General features: G+C 36.6%; 2 protein-coding genes across 6 annotated transcripts in view; one reads left to right on the top strand and one right to left on the bottom strand.

Annotated features, from left to right (window-relative positions):
• The window catches only part of ALG6 (ALG6 alpha-1,3-glucosyltransferase), a 54,313-nt gene extending 44,769 nt beyond the window's left edge, over positions 1-9,544 (top strand). Inside the window, 3 exon segments of the mRNA XM_055585631.1 lie at positions 2,715-2,783; positions 2,904-3,102; positions 8,730-9,544. Of these exon segments, the coding sequence (XP_055441606.1) occupies positions 2,715-2,783; positions 2,904-3,102; positions 8,730-8,927 (466 nt within the window). The 3' untranslated portion in view covers positions 8,928-9,544.
• The window catches only part of ITGB3BP (integrin subunit beta 3 binding protein), a 98,963-nt gene continuing 82,170 nt past the window's right edge, over positions 1,569-18,361 (bottom strand). For 3 of the 5 annotated variants that reach the window (XM_055585627.1, XM_055585626.1, XM_055585628.1), the window contains exons 8-9: positions 13,334-13,373; positions 11,837-12,617 (exon numbers count right to left, since the gene is read on the bottom strand). In XM_055585627.1, the coding sequence (XP_055441602.1) occupies positions 12,590-12,617; positions 13,334-13,373 (68 nt within the window). In that variant the 3' untranslated portion in view covers positions 11,837-12,589. Of the gene's footprint in view, positions 1,698-11,836; positions 12,618-13,333; positions 13,374-18,361 lie in introns of those variants that run through there. The other 2 variants (XM_055585630.1, XM_055585629.1) reach the window with 2 other exon arrangements.

Raw genomic sequence — 18,361 nt, 5'->3', positions numbered from 1 at the left:
GGCAGAGAAGTTGGGGACAAAGAGGTTTGTTATTTAAGATAGAAGATATAATGCCAGAAGATGGTCACTTGAAAGGGAAAGAGTCAGGCACGACTGAGCGACTTCACTTTCACTTTTCACTTTCATGCATTGGAGAAGGAAATGGCAACCCACTCCAGTGCTCTTGCCTGGAGAATCCCAGGGACAGAGGAGCCTAGTGGGCTGCCCTCTATGTGGTCGCACAGAGTCAGACATGACTGAGGCGACGTAGCAGCAGCAGCAGCAGCAGTGATACAGGAGAGAGAAGAGTTGCAGGAGCAGTGTCCTTCAAAGAGGGAGCCGGAGTGGTATCTAGAGCGTAAATGGAAGGATTGGCTATGGACAGGTGCATGCATGGTTCATCTTAATAAAAGAGCATGCTGTTATCAGTACAGATGCTAAGGAAGAGAGCAAATGTGATGGTGATGTCTGTGAAAGTTCTCTTTTCATTGCTTCAAATTTCTTATTGAAATGGAAGGCAAAGTCATTAGGTCAGAGTAGGTTGGAAATGTTGGGAATATGAGGAGAGAGGAGAAAGTGTGAACTATTTTTCTAAAGAGACACAGAGTAGGAACAGACTAGGGAAATATTAAGTGACTGCTGGACACTTGAAAATCATGTATTTTTTTTGTAGATGGTGTGTAAAGAGTTGAAATTATTGAGTAATGAGGGAAGTGATTCTTGAGGCTGGTGGATGATAACAAAGATGAGGAATAATAGGGAATAAAGCCTGATGACAAGAGATTCAAAGCTGGAGCTTGTTAGGGCAGGGAGAAGGGAGAGCTGGTATGGAAGTCATGATGAAAATCAAGGAGGTTCTTTCTCTCCTCTGGGCCAAACTGTTTGAAGACTGGGGAAACAAGAACAATAAAACAGGCACAACTGAGAAGGCAGAGGGGCAGCATTTTCTTCCTCGGGGGGAGAGAACCAGAATTTGTTTTGAACAAGGTAGTGAAAGAAGAGGTTGAGGATGTTGAGGATTTTGCTGCTTAGTTATAAATATTAAGTGCCTTGAAGCTAAGGGCTGAGTTCTGTCTTCTCACTGCATCCCTTTCAGAGCAACACTTTTACATAAGCGTTGTTGTTCAGTTGCTACGTTGTGTCCAGCTCTTTGTGACCCCATGGACTGTAGCATGCCAGGCTTCCCTGTCCTTCACTATCTCCTGGAGTTTGCTTAGACTTATGTCCATTGATTTGGTTGTGCCATCCAACTGTCTCATTCTCTGTTGTCCCCTTCTCTCCGTGGCTTAGATGGTAAAGAATCTGCCTGCAATGCAGGAGACCTGGGTTCAATCCTGGGTTGGGAAAATCCCCTGTAGAAGGGAATGACTACCCACTCCAGTATTCTTGCTTGGAGAATTCCATGGACAGAGGAGCCTGGCAGGCCACAGTCCACGAGGCCACAAAGAGTTAGACACGACTGAGTGACTAACACTTTACATAATACATTTTCAATAAATGAATATCAAGTGATTAAATAGCAAAGGATTCTGACCCAGAAAGAGAAAATAATGTTTATTGAGCACCTACTAAATGCTTGTAATTAACAGAAATACATACTGATTTTAAAAGCATCAAGCAATGAAAGTCCTGTAGTATTTTCTTTTAGTGCAGTAATTTTCAGTCAGTTATAATCCCAGGCGTCACGTCTCATATGCTAGTTGCCATGAGAAGTCATCCTTTTTAAGAAATGAGAATACAAAAACCTTTTAAAATAAGGAGACCCCTAATAAAAATAACAACAACAACAAAATATAATTCAACAACTACCATCACTAGTAAAGTTATTTTTTTTTACTGAAAAATAAACACTAGGTAATACTTGGAAGAGTTCTTTCAACTACTCGGCAATCCAAGTTATTATTATTGTTTCCATATATACATAAGAAAAAGGTTAAACTAATCATTTGTTCAAGGTCATAAGTAAGTGTCAGGAATGAGGCTCGGACTTAGGTCTTCTGACTAGCCCCCTTCTTCATGAACACAGCCACAGGTGAATCCAGAAGGTAATAACAACCGGGGGTGCTTGGTGCTCAGGAGGTCACAAATGTTGGACCCGTGACCCTAATCAGCTCTTTAATAAAGCCAGTTGGTCCATCTGTTGGTGTTATCTTCCTCTTCCTATACTGTTTCTCTTTCCATGTAGCCTTGTCCTACTCATTTTTTCCTTTTATTCTACCATCATCAACCCTTTATCATTTTTCTTTGCTTCTGTTGGCCTCTATTCAGTGGCCAGTGATGATCCTGTCTTAGCTTTTAACTTAGCTGAGTATTAGGTCACACGGAAGAGCATAAAAAAGAAGTTTGAAAACTTTCATACCAAGTAGGGTATTCATATTTACCAACTTGGATGGAATATATGGAAAAGCTTGTTTCTCTGAATGTTCAGTTGTTTATCCTTTCTTTAAGCTACTGTTTGTATGACAGGAAAAAAAAGTTTCATTAATGATACTGGAAGAAGCAGTTTTCCAATTATTATGACAAGCTGATTCCATCTCTCTGTCTAGATTCACTTAGTTTGGATTGATAGTTATTTTAAAAAATGAAATCAGTAGCCCCTATGGAGACCTTGCTGGCTGTGTTTTGTGATTTTTGTGTTGTTTTAGCTATGTCAAAAATCAGATAAAATGTGTTCACATTTTTACATGTAAGCATTGAAATTATATTCTCTAAAATATTTTTCTCTGTTATTTTAGACCAGTCTGCTTAGTTTTAAGCGAAATTCCTTTTATGTCTACTTGGTTTTTACTTGTGTCAACATTTAGGTGAGTCAAACCAATTTCCAATATAATACGTTCAGTATAGTACTTATAAACTCATTTAAAACTTTTTTACAAAGTGAGTGTGGTTTGAATTGACAATTCTCTTCTGCTCTTCCTGTATAGTATGCTACCTCTTCTGTTAAAAGATGGACTCCTGATGCCTTCAGCTGTAACAGTGATGGCATTTTTTATAGCTTGTGCAACTTCCTTTTCAATATTGGAGAAGACTTCTGAAGAAGAATTGCAACTGAAATGTTTTTCCACTTCTGTTAGGAAATATTTTACATGTTTTACATTTCTTCCCAGAATTATACAACACTTGGTAAGTTGTTTTTCTTTCTAGCATTTTTGAGATATAATTCCCATAAATTCACTCATAAAATGTACCCACTTAAATCATGCAACTTGTGTTTTAAATATATACACAGAGTTTTACAATCATCACACTACCTAAGTTTAGATTTCCATCACCCCAAAAAGAAACCCTGTGCCCTGTAGCAGTCATTCTCCATTCCACCCTCACCCCAGATCCAGCCTTGGACATCCACTGATCTACTTTCAGTCTCTATAGATTTGCCTATCTGGACATTTCATATAAATGGAATGTATTAGTCCCTTAGGGCGCCTATAATAGAACACCACACCAGGTAGCTTAAACAACAGAAACTTATTTTTTCACAAGGCTGGAAGGCCAAAATTAGTGTGACATCAGCATTGGTTTCTTTTGGTTTCTCTTTTCCCGGTTTGTAGGTGACCTTGCTGTCTCCGCATGTGGCCTCTTGGTGTGTGTATCTGTGTAGACAGAGAATTCTTTGGTGTCTTTTCCTCTTCTTATAATGCCATCAGTCCTATAAGATTAAGGCCCCACCCATATGATTTATTTAATCTTAATTTCGGCTCATCTCCAAATGCAGTCACATTGGGGCTTAGGGCTTCAACATATGAATTTTGTGGGGACATACATTCTGTAACATGGAATCATACAAAATGTGGTCTTTGGTGACTGGTTTCTTTCACTTAGTGTGTTTTTGATTTTTAACTGTGTTGTAGCTGTCTATGGGGTCACACAGAGTCAGACACAACTGAAGCGACTTAGCAGCAGCAGCAGCATGTATCAATACTTCCTTCCTTTTTACTGCCAATTTCATTATATGGATATACCACATTTTATCTATCTAGTCTTCAGTAGATGCACATTAGGTTGCTTCCACTTTTTGGCTATTATGAATAATGCTGCTGTGAAGATTTGTGTCTAAGTTTACTGGTACACATGTGTTTCCATTTCCAAAAGTATATACCTAGGAGTGGTAATTCTGTGTTAACATTTTGAGAGACTGCCAAGCTATCTTCCAGAGGGCTGCATGATTCTGCATTCCCACCAGCAGTTTATGAGTGTTCCAGTTTCTTCACATCCTTGACAGCACTCGTTATTATCTTTTATTATAGCCACACCAAATGGATGTGAAGTGGTATCTCATTGTACTTTTTCCATTTCCCTAGTGACTAATAATGTTGAGTATTTTAAAAAATAATTTCTTTGGAGAAATGCCTATTCAAATCCTTTCCCTTTTTTTTTTTTTTTTTGGCTGCATTGAGTGGCTTGTGGGATCTTTGCTTCCTGACGAGGGATTGAACCCAGGCTGTTGGCAGTGAAAGCATGGAATTCCACCAGGGAATTCCCATACACTGCCCAGTTTTAATTCAGTTGTTTCTGTATTTTTGAGTTCTCTATACATTCTTAATGCAGGTCTCTTACTAAATTGCAAATATTTTCTCCCATTCTGTGGGTTGCTTTTTGATTTTCTTGATGGTATTGTTTGTAGCATAAGAGTTTTCATTTTTATTAAGTCTAATAGCAGTTTCTTTTGTTGTTTGTGCTTTTGATGTCATACTTCAGAAACTGTGTATAACCAAAGGTCATGAAGATTGATGTTTTCTTGAAGTGTTTTATAATTTTAGTTATCTTTAGGACATTGATTCATTTTGAATTAATTTTTGTGTATGGTGTGAGGTCTAAGTCCAACTTTATTCAGTTGTTCCAGCACTAATTGTATTGGCACCCTTGTAGAAAATCAACAGATCTTAAACGTAATGGTTTATTTCTGGACTCTCAATTCTGTTTCACTGATCTGTATTATCTTTGTGCTGTTTCCACACTGTTTTGATTACTGTGGTTTTGTAGTTAGTTTTCAAAAACTGAAAATGTGAGTCCTCCAATTTTGTTCATTTTCAGGATCATTTTAGCTGTTCTACATCCGTTGTATTTCCGTATTCTTTTTAGGATCAGCTCATTAATTTCTCTAAAACCCCAGCTGAGATTTTTATAGGGATTACTTTAAGTGCGTATTTAAATTTGTGGAGCATTACCATCTTAGCACGATTTAGTCTTCCAAACCTGTGAACATAGGATGTATTTCCGTTTATTTATTCTTTAACGTCCTTCAATAGTGCCTGAAGTTTTCAGTGTGCAGGTTTTGCACTTTTTTTTTTTGTTAAATTCATTTGTAAGTATTTTATTCTTTATGATGCTTTTGTAAGTGGTATTGTTTTCTTAATTTCGTTTTCATAATGTTCATTGGTACTGCATAAAAATACGATTGATTTTTAAAATATTGAACTAGTATTAAGTTTTTAGTGAATTCCTTATGATTTTCTATATACAAGATCATGTCATCTGTAAATTATGATAGTTTTATGTCTTCTCTTTAAATCTAGATGCCTTTTCTTTCTTTTCCTTGCCTAATTACCTGGCTGGTCAGCTCCAGTACAGTTTGCTGAACACATGTGACAAGTGTGGACATCTTGTTTTCTTCCAGATTTTAGGGGGAAATCATCCAGTCCTTTAACGTTAACTATGATGGTAGTTGTGGGGTTTTTATATATGGCCTTTATTTGGTTAGAAAGTTCTCTTCTATTCCTAGTTTGAATTTTTTTTTAATCACTAAAAGGTGTTGGATTTTGTCTAATGCTTTTCCTGTGTCTAATGATATTATAATGTGTTTTTTTCTCATTTATCAATATGGTATATTACATTGACTGATTTTTATATATTGAACTATCCTTGCATTCTTGGGATAAATTCTACTTGATCATGGTGTATAATCTCTTATATGTCACTTTCTTGGGTTTGTCAGTATTTTGTAGAAGACTTTTGCACTTTATATTCATAAGGGATATTGGTCTGTAGTTTTCTTTTTTGTGGTATCTGTATCATTTTGGAATCAAGCTTAATGTTGCCTCATGGAATGAGTTAGGAAGGGTTCTTTTTCTACTTTGTGGAAGAGCTGTGAAAGACTGGTATTAATTCTTCTAGAAACTTTGGGTTTAATTCACCAGTGAAGCCATCCGTTCCTGGATCTTTTCTTCATGGGATCTTAAAGATGACTGATTCAGGAGGGAGGGATAAAATAGGAGTATGGGATTAACAAACTACATAAAATAGGTAAGCAACAAGGGTTTTTCACTGTATAGCACAGGGAACAACTTTCAGTATCTTTTAATAACCTATAATGGAAAAGAATCTGAAAATATATATATAACGGAATCACTTTGCTGTACACCTGAAACTAACATAATATTGTACATCAACTATACTTCAATTAAAAAAATATGATTAATTCAATCTCTTGTTAATAGGTCTATTGAGATTTTCTGTATTTCTTGACATAATTTCAGTAGTGTGTCTAAGAATTTGTCCACTTTGTCTGTTATCTAATTTGTTGGCAAACAGTTATTTATTTATTATATTCCCATACCATCCTTTTTTATTTTTATATATGGTAAGGAGTGATGTTACTTTTTCATTCCCAACTTGGGGAATTTGTACCTTCTCTTTTGCCCATGGTCAGTCTAGCTAATGTTTGGTGGTTTCATTTATAAATATTTTTACACAACCTACTTTTGGTTATTGATCTTCTCTATTGTTTGTTTTCTATGTCATTGATTTTGGTTCTAATTTTGTTATACCCTTTTCCATGTTTGGGTTTGGTGTACTCTTTAGTTTCTTAAAGTTCAAGTTAGAGGTTGTTGATTTGAGACCCTTCTTCCATTTTTATATAGTTATTCAAACCCATATAAAACCCCCATTTTTAAGCAGTATTCCATAAACTTTGAAATGTTTTTTAATTTAGTTAAAAATATAGTCCATTTTTTATAATCCATTTTTTTCTTTGGTTTATGAATTATTTAGGCATCTGTTGTTCAGTTTACAAATATTTGGGGATTTCCTTGACTACTTCCCATTTTTCTATTCCAATTCTAATGTATTTGAAGAACAGACCTTGTATTATGTCAGTATTTTCAAATCTATTGACTTTGTTTATTTCGCCTTCATTTTTGAAGGGTATTTTTGCTCTTCGAACATCATCCATCCCATTGTCTTGTGGCCTCCATATTTCCTAATGAGAAGTCAAATGTTAATCTTACTGAGGATAGTTTATGTATAGTTTTAGGTACTTCTTAGATACCCAAGTAGAGATTTTAAGGAAAACTTGAATATATGAGCCTAGAGTTTAGGGGAGAGGTCCAAGTTGGACACAGTAATTTGAGTCTTCAGTATATAGATAGTAATTAAAGTCATGTCCCTGGATGAGTGAGCTCACCAAAGGTGTGATTATAGATTGAGAAGGAACCAGCAAAGTTCTGAGAAAGATTAACTAGTGATGTGGGAGGAAACCAGGAGAGAATGATGTCATGGAAGCCAAGGAAGGGTTTCAAGATACCAGTGATGTGTTATTTTGAATGCTGCTGAGAGATCCATTAAGGTAGTAAGAACTGACTACTGGGATTAGTTTAGTGGAGGTCATTATAGATCTTTACCAAGGCAGTTTCATTGGAGAATGGAGTGAAAGCCTAATTGGTGTGGGTTCACTAATGAATGGGAGAGTAGACACAGCAAGTGATAGGTTACTCTTTTAGTCTTTTGGGCTTCTGTCTAGAATGATCACTGCATTACAGTTTTTTCAGGTCCCATCAGTTCTGTCATAATCTAGCCATTAAAGAATCTTTCAGGGTTCCATTATGTCCCCCTTTCATCATGAAAGTCACTGACTTCTGTTTCTCACTTCTTGTTTTCTACATTTACTTAAGCAGCTTCTGTGTCCTTGTCTCAAAGTCTATAGCTATATTGTTCAATACAGTAGACACTAGACACATGTGGTTAAATTAAAAATTCAGCCCCTCAGTCACAGCAGGTACATTTCAAATGCTCAGTAGCCATATATGGTTAGCAGCTACTTTTTGGGAATACACATTTAGAACATTGCAGAAAGTTCTGTGGTATGGTCTGAAAAAGGAAACTGACTGGTGCACAATTACAATAAATGCAGTTATGTCTACTACACATTTTGGCATTTAATAAGATGTGACTTTGTGATTTTATTTAACAAGTTCATGTAGTCCCCTAAATTGGAAGCTCTTTGAGGCCAGAGGACATTTTCTTTCATGTGTCCCACGATGCTCTACTATAGAACTAGCTCATTGAAAGTATTCAGTGAATATGAAATGTAATATTTCATTTGCTGTGGAAAACTTCATAGATGAATTCTTGGATTAACTTAGAATTGTATATCCCATAGACCCTTGGAGCATGCCATGAATTTAACCCTGACTAGCAATATTATCTATTCCAGGTACCTTTGTTTTAGTGCTTGGGTGATACGAAATCTAAAGGGGTTCTCAGGCTTTGGCTACACATGGGGATCACTTGGAGAGCCTTCCCCAGAGATTCTAATTTAATTGGTCTGGGATGTGGTCTGAGAGTTGATTTTTTTTTTAAACCCCAAATGACTCTTACATACAAACTAGGTTGAGATCCATTAGTAGAGGAGATTGAACCCCTAGCTGTCCCCTTCAGTTCTGCTCATTTACAACTATAAACCAGTGTTACCAGTACATTCAACTGTTACCTTTTATACTATGCAGTAACACTTTTCTCCCCCCTTCTTATAGTTTCTTACGTCAGTAATCACTATGATCCTTCTGACAATGATGACTGTCACACTGGATCCTCCTCAGAAACTACCAGACTTATTTGCTGTATTGGTGTGTTTTGTATCCTGCTTACATTTCCTATTCTTCTTGGTATACTTTAATATTATAATCATGTGGGATTCCAAAAATGGAAGAAGTCAGAAGAAAATCAACTAGCTATATCTCCAAAGAAATGTGAAAATGTTAGTGCCACAAGGTTTTGTAAACTTTTTGCTATGTATAAATAAAAGAAGCATTTTGAGAATCTTGGAAATAGGAAAGGAAATGGTGAAAAGTTATTGTTGTCTACCCAAAATAAATCTATATGGCACCAAAGCAATGAAGGCTTTTATTTTCTAACTACTGACCAAGACATATTATAGTTTTATTATGTTCAGTTATTCACGTGGGAAAAGAAGAGAAACGTGTCCTTAATCAGTGTTTACTTAAGAAATGTACTCTATAATTTGTTGTCTTGAAAAAAATCTGCAGATACAGTGAGCTTAATCGGAGAATTTAGTCCCTTATTTTTGAAGGAAATCACTAATTTTGGTATTCAGATTTAGTTTTTCTTATATTTTAGAATGTTTTATAAATTATATCTCAGGGATTAAATTTGTGATAATCTTTTAAATTACTGTGAGAAGGCAATTTAAACTGTTTAAAGCTTGAACACGCCTTATTACCATGTGTAAACTTGAATTTTTTTAGAAAGGCAGAAAGACTAAACTGTGTTATTTATTTCTAAGAACTATGATTTATTTGAATGCCATTAAACAAAGAATTTTCCTGAATTTAAGTGGTTTGAATGAAGTCTTTCATGATCATTGGCTCTAAACTTTCAGGTTCATTCTGTTTAAATGGCCTTATCCAGGGAGGGGTTCATCCTGTTCTTTGTTATGACATGGTTCAAGGTTACCAATGCCATAAGCATTGATCCATATCATACTTCATATTAACTTAGTCCTATTAATACTGTATGACTCTATATTAGAAAAAGCACATCTTTACTATAGTATTCAATTGGAAAAAATAATTTATAACCATGTAGTTTCTCATGTAAAGATACGTTTTCTTTAGTCCCTAAGAAAAAATAATCACTTCCCTAACAACTTATGTTTTTAATGAATATATTTCTTTAATAAGATAGCCATTAAAGCATATTAACTAAGTGGTATATTTTAAAACAATGCAAGTCAAACACATATACACACATAAGAGAATTTGGTTCTAGACATGGACAGCTGATGCAACAAGGTATAGGTTTTTAAGTCCGGTAAAGGAAGTAGGTTTAGACAAAGCAAAAAATCAAGAAGTATTTCTTTCTCAAAGCAAATGTGCATAAAGACTCAAAGGGTAGGTCGGCACAGAAAAAGCAGCCTTGAATCGCTGCCGAATCAGCAGGAACATCGCTGTCCATGGTCACCATTTTTATCACCATGCCCAAATGTCAGCATCTTGGCTGGCTGGTGTAGTCTTATTTTTTGTAATAGAATACTTGCATTTAATACAGGATGTTGATTTAAATCGATGAGAAAGTTCTAACTTCTAAATAGTTGAAACAAATATTATTTGAAAATGAAAGTATATATAAACAGTAAAATAGAATACACTTATATTCAAGGTATCTTACAGGTAAATTCTAAATAAAAATACATTTCTAGACTAGTTATATAGAGTTACACTGTAGCTTTACTGGAGACTTGAAGCAATTATAAGTATCTCATATCTATTAGAAACCAATTTAAGAAGAGTCCACTTTGAGCAATTAAGTACCAAAAAAAACAATAGAAACAATAGGGATATTTTTTTATAAAGACATTTACTTATATAAAAATTATTAAAGATGCCTCCCTTTATTCATTAATATACCTGTCAAAAAATGATCTTAGGAAAGTTATTTTCAAGTTCTTTTATAGGGAAAAGCTGTTTCTGAAAAATGGAGTTTTCTCTGTTGCCATAAACTTAGGTTTGATTCTTAAAATGAAGAGAATACAGTGTATGTTCATGTATCAGATATGAGGCAACAGAAGTCATTTTGCCTTGAAGCCTTAGGGAGGGGAGAAAAATCCCCAATGTAGCATTCTGTCCAAATGATAAACCACAACTAAGTGAGTGAAACATCTACAAAAGTCAAGGCAGCCAAAGGAGCCTCTCTGTTCAATACAAAGAGAGTAAGAGATGGATAGGATGTAACTAAATAATGGTTGGTGTAACACAACAGTTTCAAGTCTCAATTGGTCCTTCTGTTATATTCATTGGAAGATCAGGGCCAAGTGTATCCCCCACCTTTTGCCTTCCTCCCCCCACACTGCCTCCATATAAACATTAGTTTTGTGTGTGGATCTTTCTGCTTTGTCCTTCATGTGGCCTCCAAGGGTGATAAAGCGAGAGTCATCTGATCTACAATGAAAAGAACTGGGAAATGATTCTTAGCCGACCCAGCTGTTCTGAAAGGCAAAAGCTTGGTATATCAAGAGGTCAAACATACAGTAACTGATTTAATAGCATTAAGCACATAGCTACATAACTTGAATTACATATGAAACCAATCTTACTTCTTAACCCTTCATTTCCTGACTAATGTAGGTGTCTTTATATGTTTTGCTTTACATTCTGAGGTTAGTTTTCAATGCTGGAACACACAAACAAATTAACCTTTTTGGTATATTTTAGGTACTCATTATAAGGACTATATCACAAAGTATTCTTAATATTTAGCAGGTTAAAAACCTTATTTAGATTGTCCCAATAAAATTACTAGTGAAGGCAATTAGTTTTATAAATTGAGTTACTATTTAGTTATTTCAATTAATAGTTTTAAAAAATAATTCATTTTCATTTTAAGAGGCAAATCTGAAATTCTCTAAATGGATAGTTTCAACTTCAATTTGTTAAATTTTGTTTCACATTTTTCACATAGTATTTTTATTTTCATGATACAGTGAATTAAATGACATGGTAATGTACAAATTTTGCCAAGGCTTAGGGTGAATACCAAAGGAACAGCATTTTTCCCCCTATGGAAATGGTCAAAGAAAGGTGCATAAGTATGAAAAAAAAAAAATGCTATCAAGTTATAACACTGTGATTCACTCTTCCCCTTTATTTTGTGACAGCACAAATAGATAATACAAAACAACACTGTAGAAAATTAAAAATTTGATGCTTCAAAATGTGGAGGGAATCACATGTTGTCCCATGAGATGAGGTCTTTTCTTTATATTCAGGAGATTCTGTGTAGTTCAGTTTAAAAACAACCTCACATTTAAATATCTGCACTGAAAAATGCATTCCAGCATTTTATAAAAGATGTAAGAATTTTAAAACTTTGAAAATATTTTTTCTCTACAAGCATAGGCATAGCTAGAACAAAAACATCTATGAAGTAGAAGCTAAAGTAAACTTACAATTTTAAAAGCTTTTAAAAGAATCAAATTAGTACAAATCTAGGGCTTTAAATTGGAAAATCAGGACCTACTTCCAATTACTATTGGGTTTAATCTGAGTTTTAAGATATAGAGCTCTACCAAAGGTGCCATTTTCATACAAGCTATAAGTCTATCCACAAATGATAAACGTATACAGAAGTGTACCAGATACATAATATAAGTCAGGATCTTCTTCTATATGTTGGCTTACTTTAAAGGGTCAAGAAGAAATGTATTATTTATGTTGAGATTATCTACTGGTGTGTGTAGAAAGTTTAAATTAGCTTCAAGAAATTTTATCTAGACACACACCTGCCTATGCTATGATCTGGTATTCACTGCACAGATTAATTACAAACATTTCTTCTGTTCCTTTAAATATGATCAGGCAGATACAGAAGTTGGCGTTCATAGTGAGTGTGTTTCTTCTAAACGCCTGTGGGATATAAAAGGTGATTATTAAATCATCAAGAATTAGTTTCCAAATTAACATGCATCTCATACATGACCTGAGAAATGAGTTCAACACCCATTTACTATGTAATTTGGTACCTAATTTAGTTAGGTATTGGTAATATCTTATTTGCTTATTTTTGAATCTTCAAAGCAAGATTCACCTTCACAAATAATTGTCACTATGCCTACTCTGATGTGGCACACTTCATTTTATGAAGATGGATTTGAGATACTTCTGAGAGAGTTCTAGAACTCCAACATGACCTAATGAAAACACCAAATCTTACATGCCTTTGTCTATAAGCCTTCAGGGCCTTTCAGCAGGTGTTTCCTCCAACAGCTGCCCCCCCAAAAAAGAGACCATCTTTACTGGCATTCCTATTCAGGGTATGTCACTCTGGGGACTCCTAGTGGTGATAGAAGTTCTTGTCTGTCTGGTTTTAGGATCCTTGTGAGATGAAGCCTTTGGAAAAAACACCCAATGGCAACAGATGGCATGTATCCCCACAGGGCATGTGGACCCCTTACTTCCTGAAATATCCCTTCCTTGTTTATACTGGCAGCTATAAATAAGTCATATATGGTGAGCCCCTAACCCACTCCAGTGTTCTTGCCTGGAGAATCTCAGGGACGGGGAGCCTGGTGGGCTTCCGTTTATGGGGTCGCACAGAGTCGGACACGACTGAAGTGACTTACAGCAGTGGCAGCATGATGGTCCACATACATTCTTCCTGTCCTACAAGAAGATAGTTTGCCAACTCATTTGAGTCTGGTCAGAATACCTACAGACTTTAAGCATGCCAGTGCTCCCCTAATATTATTATAGGTTTTTGATATGGTTACCAGAACTAAAGCTAATACTCTGGAAGAAAGGAAGACTGCCATTTATTAAATAATTACTATGGGAAAGGTGGGCCGCCCCGATGGCTCAGTAGTAAAGAATCCACCTGCAATGCAGAAGTTGCAGGTTCAACCCCTACGCTGGGAAGATCTGGAGAAGGAAATAGCAACCCACTCCAATATTCTTGCCTGGAAAATCCCATGGACAGAGGAGTCTGGTGGAAAGCCCATGGGGTCAGATACAACTTAGTGACTAAACAACAGTGAATGGGAAAGGTAGTAATTAAGCTAATTATTTTATTTAATTTTTAAATTTTTGGCCACACTGCATGGCTTGCAGGATCTTAGTTCCCTGACAAGGGACTGAACCTAGGCCCTGGCAGTGAAAGCACTGAGTCCTAACCACTGGACTTCCAGGGAATTCCTCAAGCTAATTCTTGTATATAATCCACAAGGTAAATATCACCAGTCCCATTTTACAACTAAGGTTTTGGGAAACCGAGTGCCTTGTTTAAGGCCACACAGCTAAGTAGGTGGTAGAGCTAGTGCTGGACATCTAATCCAAATCCCATTCTCTGTTACAATGTCAGGCCTTGCAAAGAAGCGTCATCAGTTGATCATGGATGCCAAGACAGCTGTGTCGAGAAAGATTCTGAGGCCAAATTCAGGGTCCAGCAAAAATCAACACTTTGATCAATGTGATACATATCATAGCACAGGAGCAGGGAGCAGCAGTATGTCTGTTATCTCTACACGGCCATACTGGTTATAGAGATGAAGATCTCAGAACACAAATGGAAAGAAATTTAGATACCGTGATGCAGTTCATGAGCAGTATTTTGACAGAATTCATCTTTCACATAGCAATTATATTTTATTCTTTCTAAAACATATTTTAGATTGTTACTTCTTTAATAATCTTCATGGGTTCATTTCTGCCTAAAGAATAAAGTCTGGACTTATTAGCCTGGTGATCATAACTGTCAGTGATGTGTCTGGAATCTACTGTTCAGTCGCTCTGCTTCTCTGCCTTTTCTGTTCAGTGTTCTCTCTGCCTAGAATGTTTACACAGCCCATCAAAATTACCCATTTTTCAAATTCCAGCTTCCTACTAAAACACAAAGCTTCCATTACGAGGGCTTGGAGGGCCCTCTGTTAGAGATTATGCAGAGTGGAATAACTAGAACTGATTTTAAAATCATGAACCCTTAAATAATGACCTAATCACTCCATCCTGAGGTGGCCCATTTTGTGTATTTCCATACTGCTTACTCTTCATTTGTTACTTAGAGTAGGGAAGAATTTTTACACTTCTCAGTCTGAAGAGGAAGAAACTTCTGTCAACTCTTCTGCTTCCAGTAGCCCACAGAAAAGTGACAAATTTGACTGACTGACATCCAGAATAGCAGACCACATTTTACAAGTCATATTCAGTCAGTATTCTTACACAGCACTCCTGTGCCCCACTATTTAGTTTCCCTTTCACCGTCTACTCTCAAATCCAGTGGCCCTTTGCTCTTCTTAATTTCATGTTGTAAGGAGAGCAGCCCATTCATTCTCTTTTCTGCAACCAAGCATATAAGGCACATCTGCAGTTATAGAGGCCCATGGACATGGATCTATTTAAAGATCCAGCTTTCTCCTCAGGTCAGGAGAGCACATAGATTTTAAGATTTGCATTCAATACGGAAGAGAGGGAGGGCTTCCCTGATGGTTCAGCAGTAAAGAATTTGTCTGCAATGCAGGAGGCAGGTTTGATCCCTGGGTCTGGAAGATCCCCTGGAGAAGGAAATGGCAACCCAGTCCAGTATTCTTGCCTGGAAAATCCCATGAACAGAGGGACCTTGGTGGGCTACAGTCCATGGCGTCACAAAGAGTCAGACATGACTGAGCACTTCTATCCAGCAGCATTTCTTCCATCTATGGGAGAGAGAAGGTTCCACTTCTGCCTTAGTCCACATTAGTACTCCGAGCTTCTACCAGAGGGCCTGCCATATTGGGGGTTATTAAGTCCTCTACTAGTCAAGTTGATTCTTTGATCCTCAATGAATTCATAATCCTTTTTTATACTTGCTACAGGCCAGAATCCTGGAAAGACGAGTCTGAACTTGTTATCGCTTGCCTTATTTGATTATCATTTCATGTATATAAACCTTACATCCTCAGTTTGAATACTAGATGGGCAGTATGCAAAGGGCTTTGTTTATACTAAGCCTCACACTTTTGCTAACCAAGTGATTTACACTGTTTCTAGAAGATTTATCTCAGCATCCCCTGTAGTATTCCTAGTTAACATTAGCCAAAATCATGCTTTCTCAGAGGCTTCCCTGGTGGCTCAGATGGTAAAGAATCTGCCTGCAAATGCAGGAGACTGGGTTCGATCCCTAGATCAGGAAGATCCCCCGGAGAAGGGAATGGCTACCCACTCCAGTATTCTTGTCTAGAGAATACCATGGACAGAGGGGCCTGGAGGGCTACAGTTCATTGGGTTACAAACAATCAGACATGACTGAGCAACTAACACTTTGCTGGTCTTCATACTGTCTATGGCCTATGGGTTGCTGTCTCCCTTATTCTAACATTGTTTTATAAAGGCTTCACTTTTTAAAGGCTTTGAGAGTGAATTAATATGGGGTGCTTATGCTCACTAAACAAAATCGGTCAGGAGGAATAATTACTGAAGTGTAATAGGGCAGAAGCTGATGTGTAGACCGGGAATTTGGTCACACAGTGGTGTTAGGGGTATCACAACTATCAGAGGTTTCTAGGGCATAGGACAAGGTCAGGAAGTTTAATATCCTCTCTTAGTTATACCAGTTGGGCAGCTGTGACAAATCCATAAAAGAAGAACATGGAAGAGAAGGATCTAAGGAAGCCTAGTGTAAGGAAACTCATAAGCAGGTTCTGAAAGATTAGTAAAATTTTGATGATGGGGGGAAAAGGTATGTCAAGTGGAGGAGACAAGAACAAAAGTAAGGAAACGAGAAAGGGATGTTCTAAGGAATGTGTTCAGGAATGAATGGCAAATAATCTGGAGTAACTGAGACACACAAATTAGAAAGGTAAGTTGTGGTCAGATCAGGGAGAATTCTAAACAATGGTATATGGATTTTACGACATATATGGTGGAGTGATACTTTTGAAATCATAATTCATTCAGTAGCAGGACAGGCTGTAGGGAAACAAGAACAAAGAGCACAAAGGCAGGTTACAATGAGGATGCAAATAATCTGGATGAGAACTAATGAAGGAATAAACCAGCGCAGTGTACATGGAAAGGAGAAGTAATGTTCTGGGAAGTGATACAACTTGGTATCAGTTTGGATGTGGGGACAAAAAGAGAGACAGAATTGTAGTTTTCAGCTCTATCACTGGATGAATGTAATCCCTAAAAAGGTACAATGAGGGACAATATGGGGGGGGGAGGGTGAAGTCAGTATATTTGGGGAATAATGTATAGCAGCTGAGATTGTTTATAGCTCAGGAGGAAGGTGAAAAATAGATTTGGAAACCATATACACAAAGGTGAGAACAAAAGTCAAGGAATGGATGAGGTCATGAAGAAAGAGTCCAAGGTGAGAGAAAACAATATCAAAAGAACCTAGGGAGGACTCTCCTGGTGGGCCATGGTTAAGAATCCACAAGCCGATGCAGGGGACACGGGCTCATTCCCTGGTCCAGAAAGATCCCACATGCTGTGGGGCAACTAAGCCCATGCATCACAACTACTGAGCCTATGTACCTAGAGCCCGTGTTCCAAAAGGAGAAGCCACCACAGTGAGAAGCCCACACAGCACAACTAGAGAGCAGGCCCCACTCGCTGCAAGTAGAGAAAGCCTGGACGCAGCAACGAGGACCCAGTGCAGCAGAAATAAATAAGAATTTTAAAAAAATCCAGGGAAATGTTTACAAGGTAGTCAAATACATTCAACTGTTATTTCTCTGTAGGTTAACCTTAATTCTTTTAAGTCTTTTGAAAGTACTACTCAAAGACTCAGAAAAACACCCCTAACATATGATGATCTTTACTAGAATCCATGAACACAAAGCTATTCTCAGTATTCTTAAGATTCCCCCAAATCATTCATTAATGAGACTGTCCTATATTAAATGTGTATATTCATCTGCCAAATGTATAACTGTGAATATTTATGTATCAACTGTGTATTTATGATCACCATCCAATAGTTTGATGGATTTCCATAGTATATGGGTCAGAACCCATAGTATATGGGTCAGAAATTTTATAAAACACTTAACCTTACAGTGAATGATTGTGTGTATTTGTATATATATTGTATACATAATAGAATCTAAAACCTTTGACCAATTATGAAACCTGACATTCACTGATTCCTACCGTGTAGTGGGCAATTAATTAGCACACTAATTAATGAATTAATATGCAATTATTCACTTAATCAATTCAGCACATTTCCAAATCCACTGACTTGTTTGTATCTTGTTCAGTCTGATGTGCCCTACAGAAACTATAACCTACCTGTCACTGTTAAGTTAGCTGTTTTTACTCAATTAAGGGCCTTCTTTATACTCACTAAAAATATGCCCTCTTTGAAAGCTAGCCTGGCAAGCTCAATAGTGTTGTCTTTCAATTGGCCTCTAACTCATAGATCTTGTCAGATTATCTTCCTATTATTTATAAGAATAGATTAAATATAATTAATGCATCAAAGCTCATGTTCCTATTTTCTTTACAGACAATACCAAATTTGATAATACAATTAAAATGTTTTGAACTGAAAGAAAAAACAGTGAAATATAACAAGGGTAACCTTAATTATAAAGGTGAAACTACCTAAGTTTAAAATGGTTTTAAGGAATTCACAGCTGTCAAAATCATATAATTCTATATGAAAGAAAAAA

This window comes from Bubalus kerabau, chromosome 6, assembly GCF_029407905.1.
Source record: "Bubalus kerabau isolate K-KA32 ecotype Philippines breed swamp buffalo chromosome 6, PCC_UOA_SB_1v2, whole genome shotgun sequence".
Taxonomy (NCBI): Eukaryota; Metazoa; Chordata; class Mammalia; order Artiodactyla; family Bovidae; genus Bubalus; species Bubalus kerabau.
Note: the sequence above shows the minus strand (reverse complement) of the source record. Positions and strands in the feature narration are given on the sequence as shown.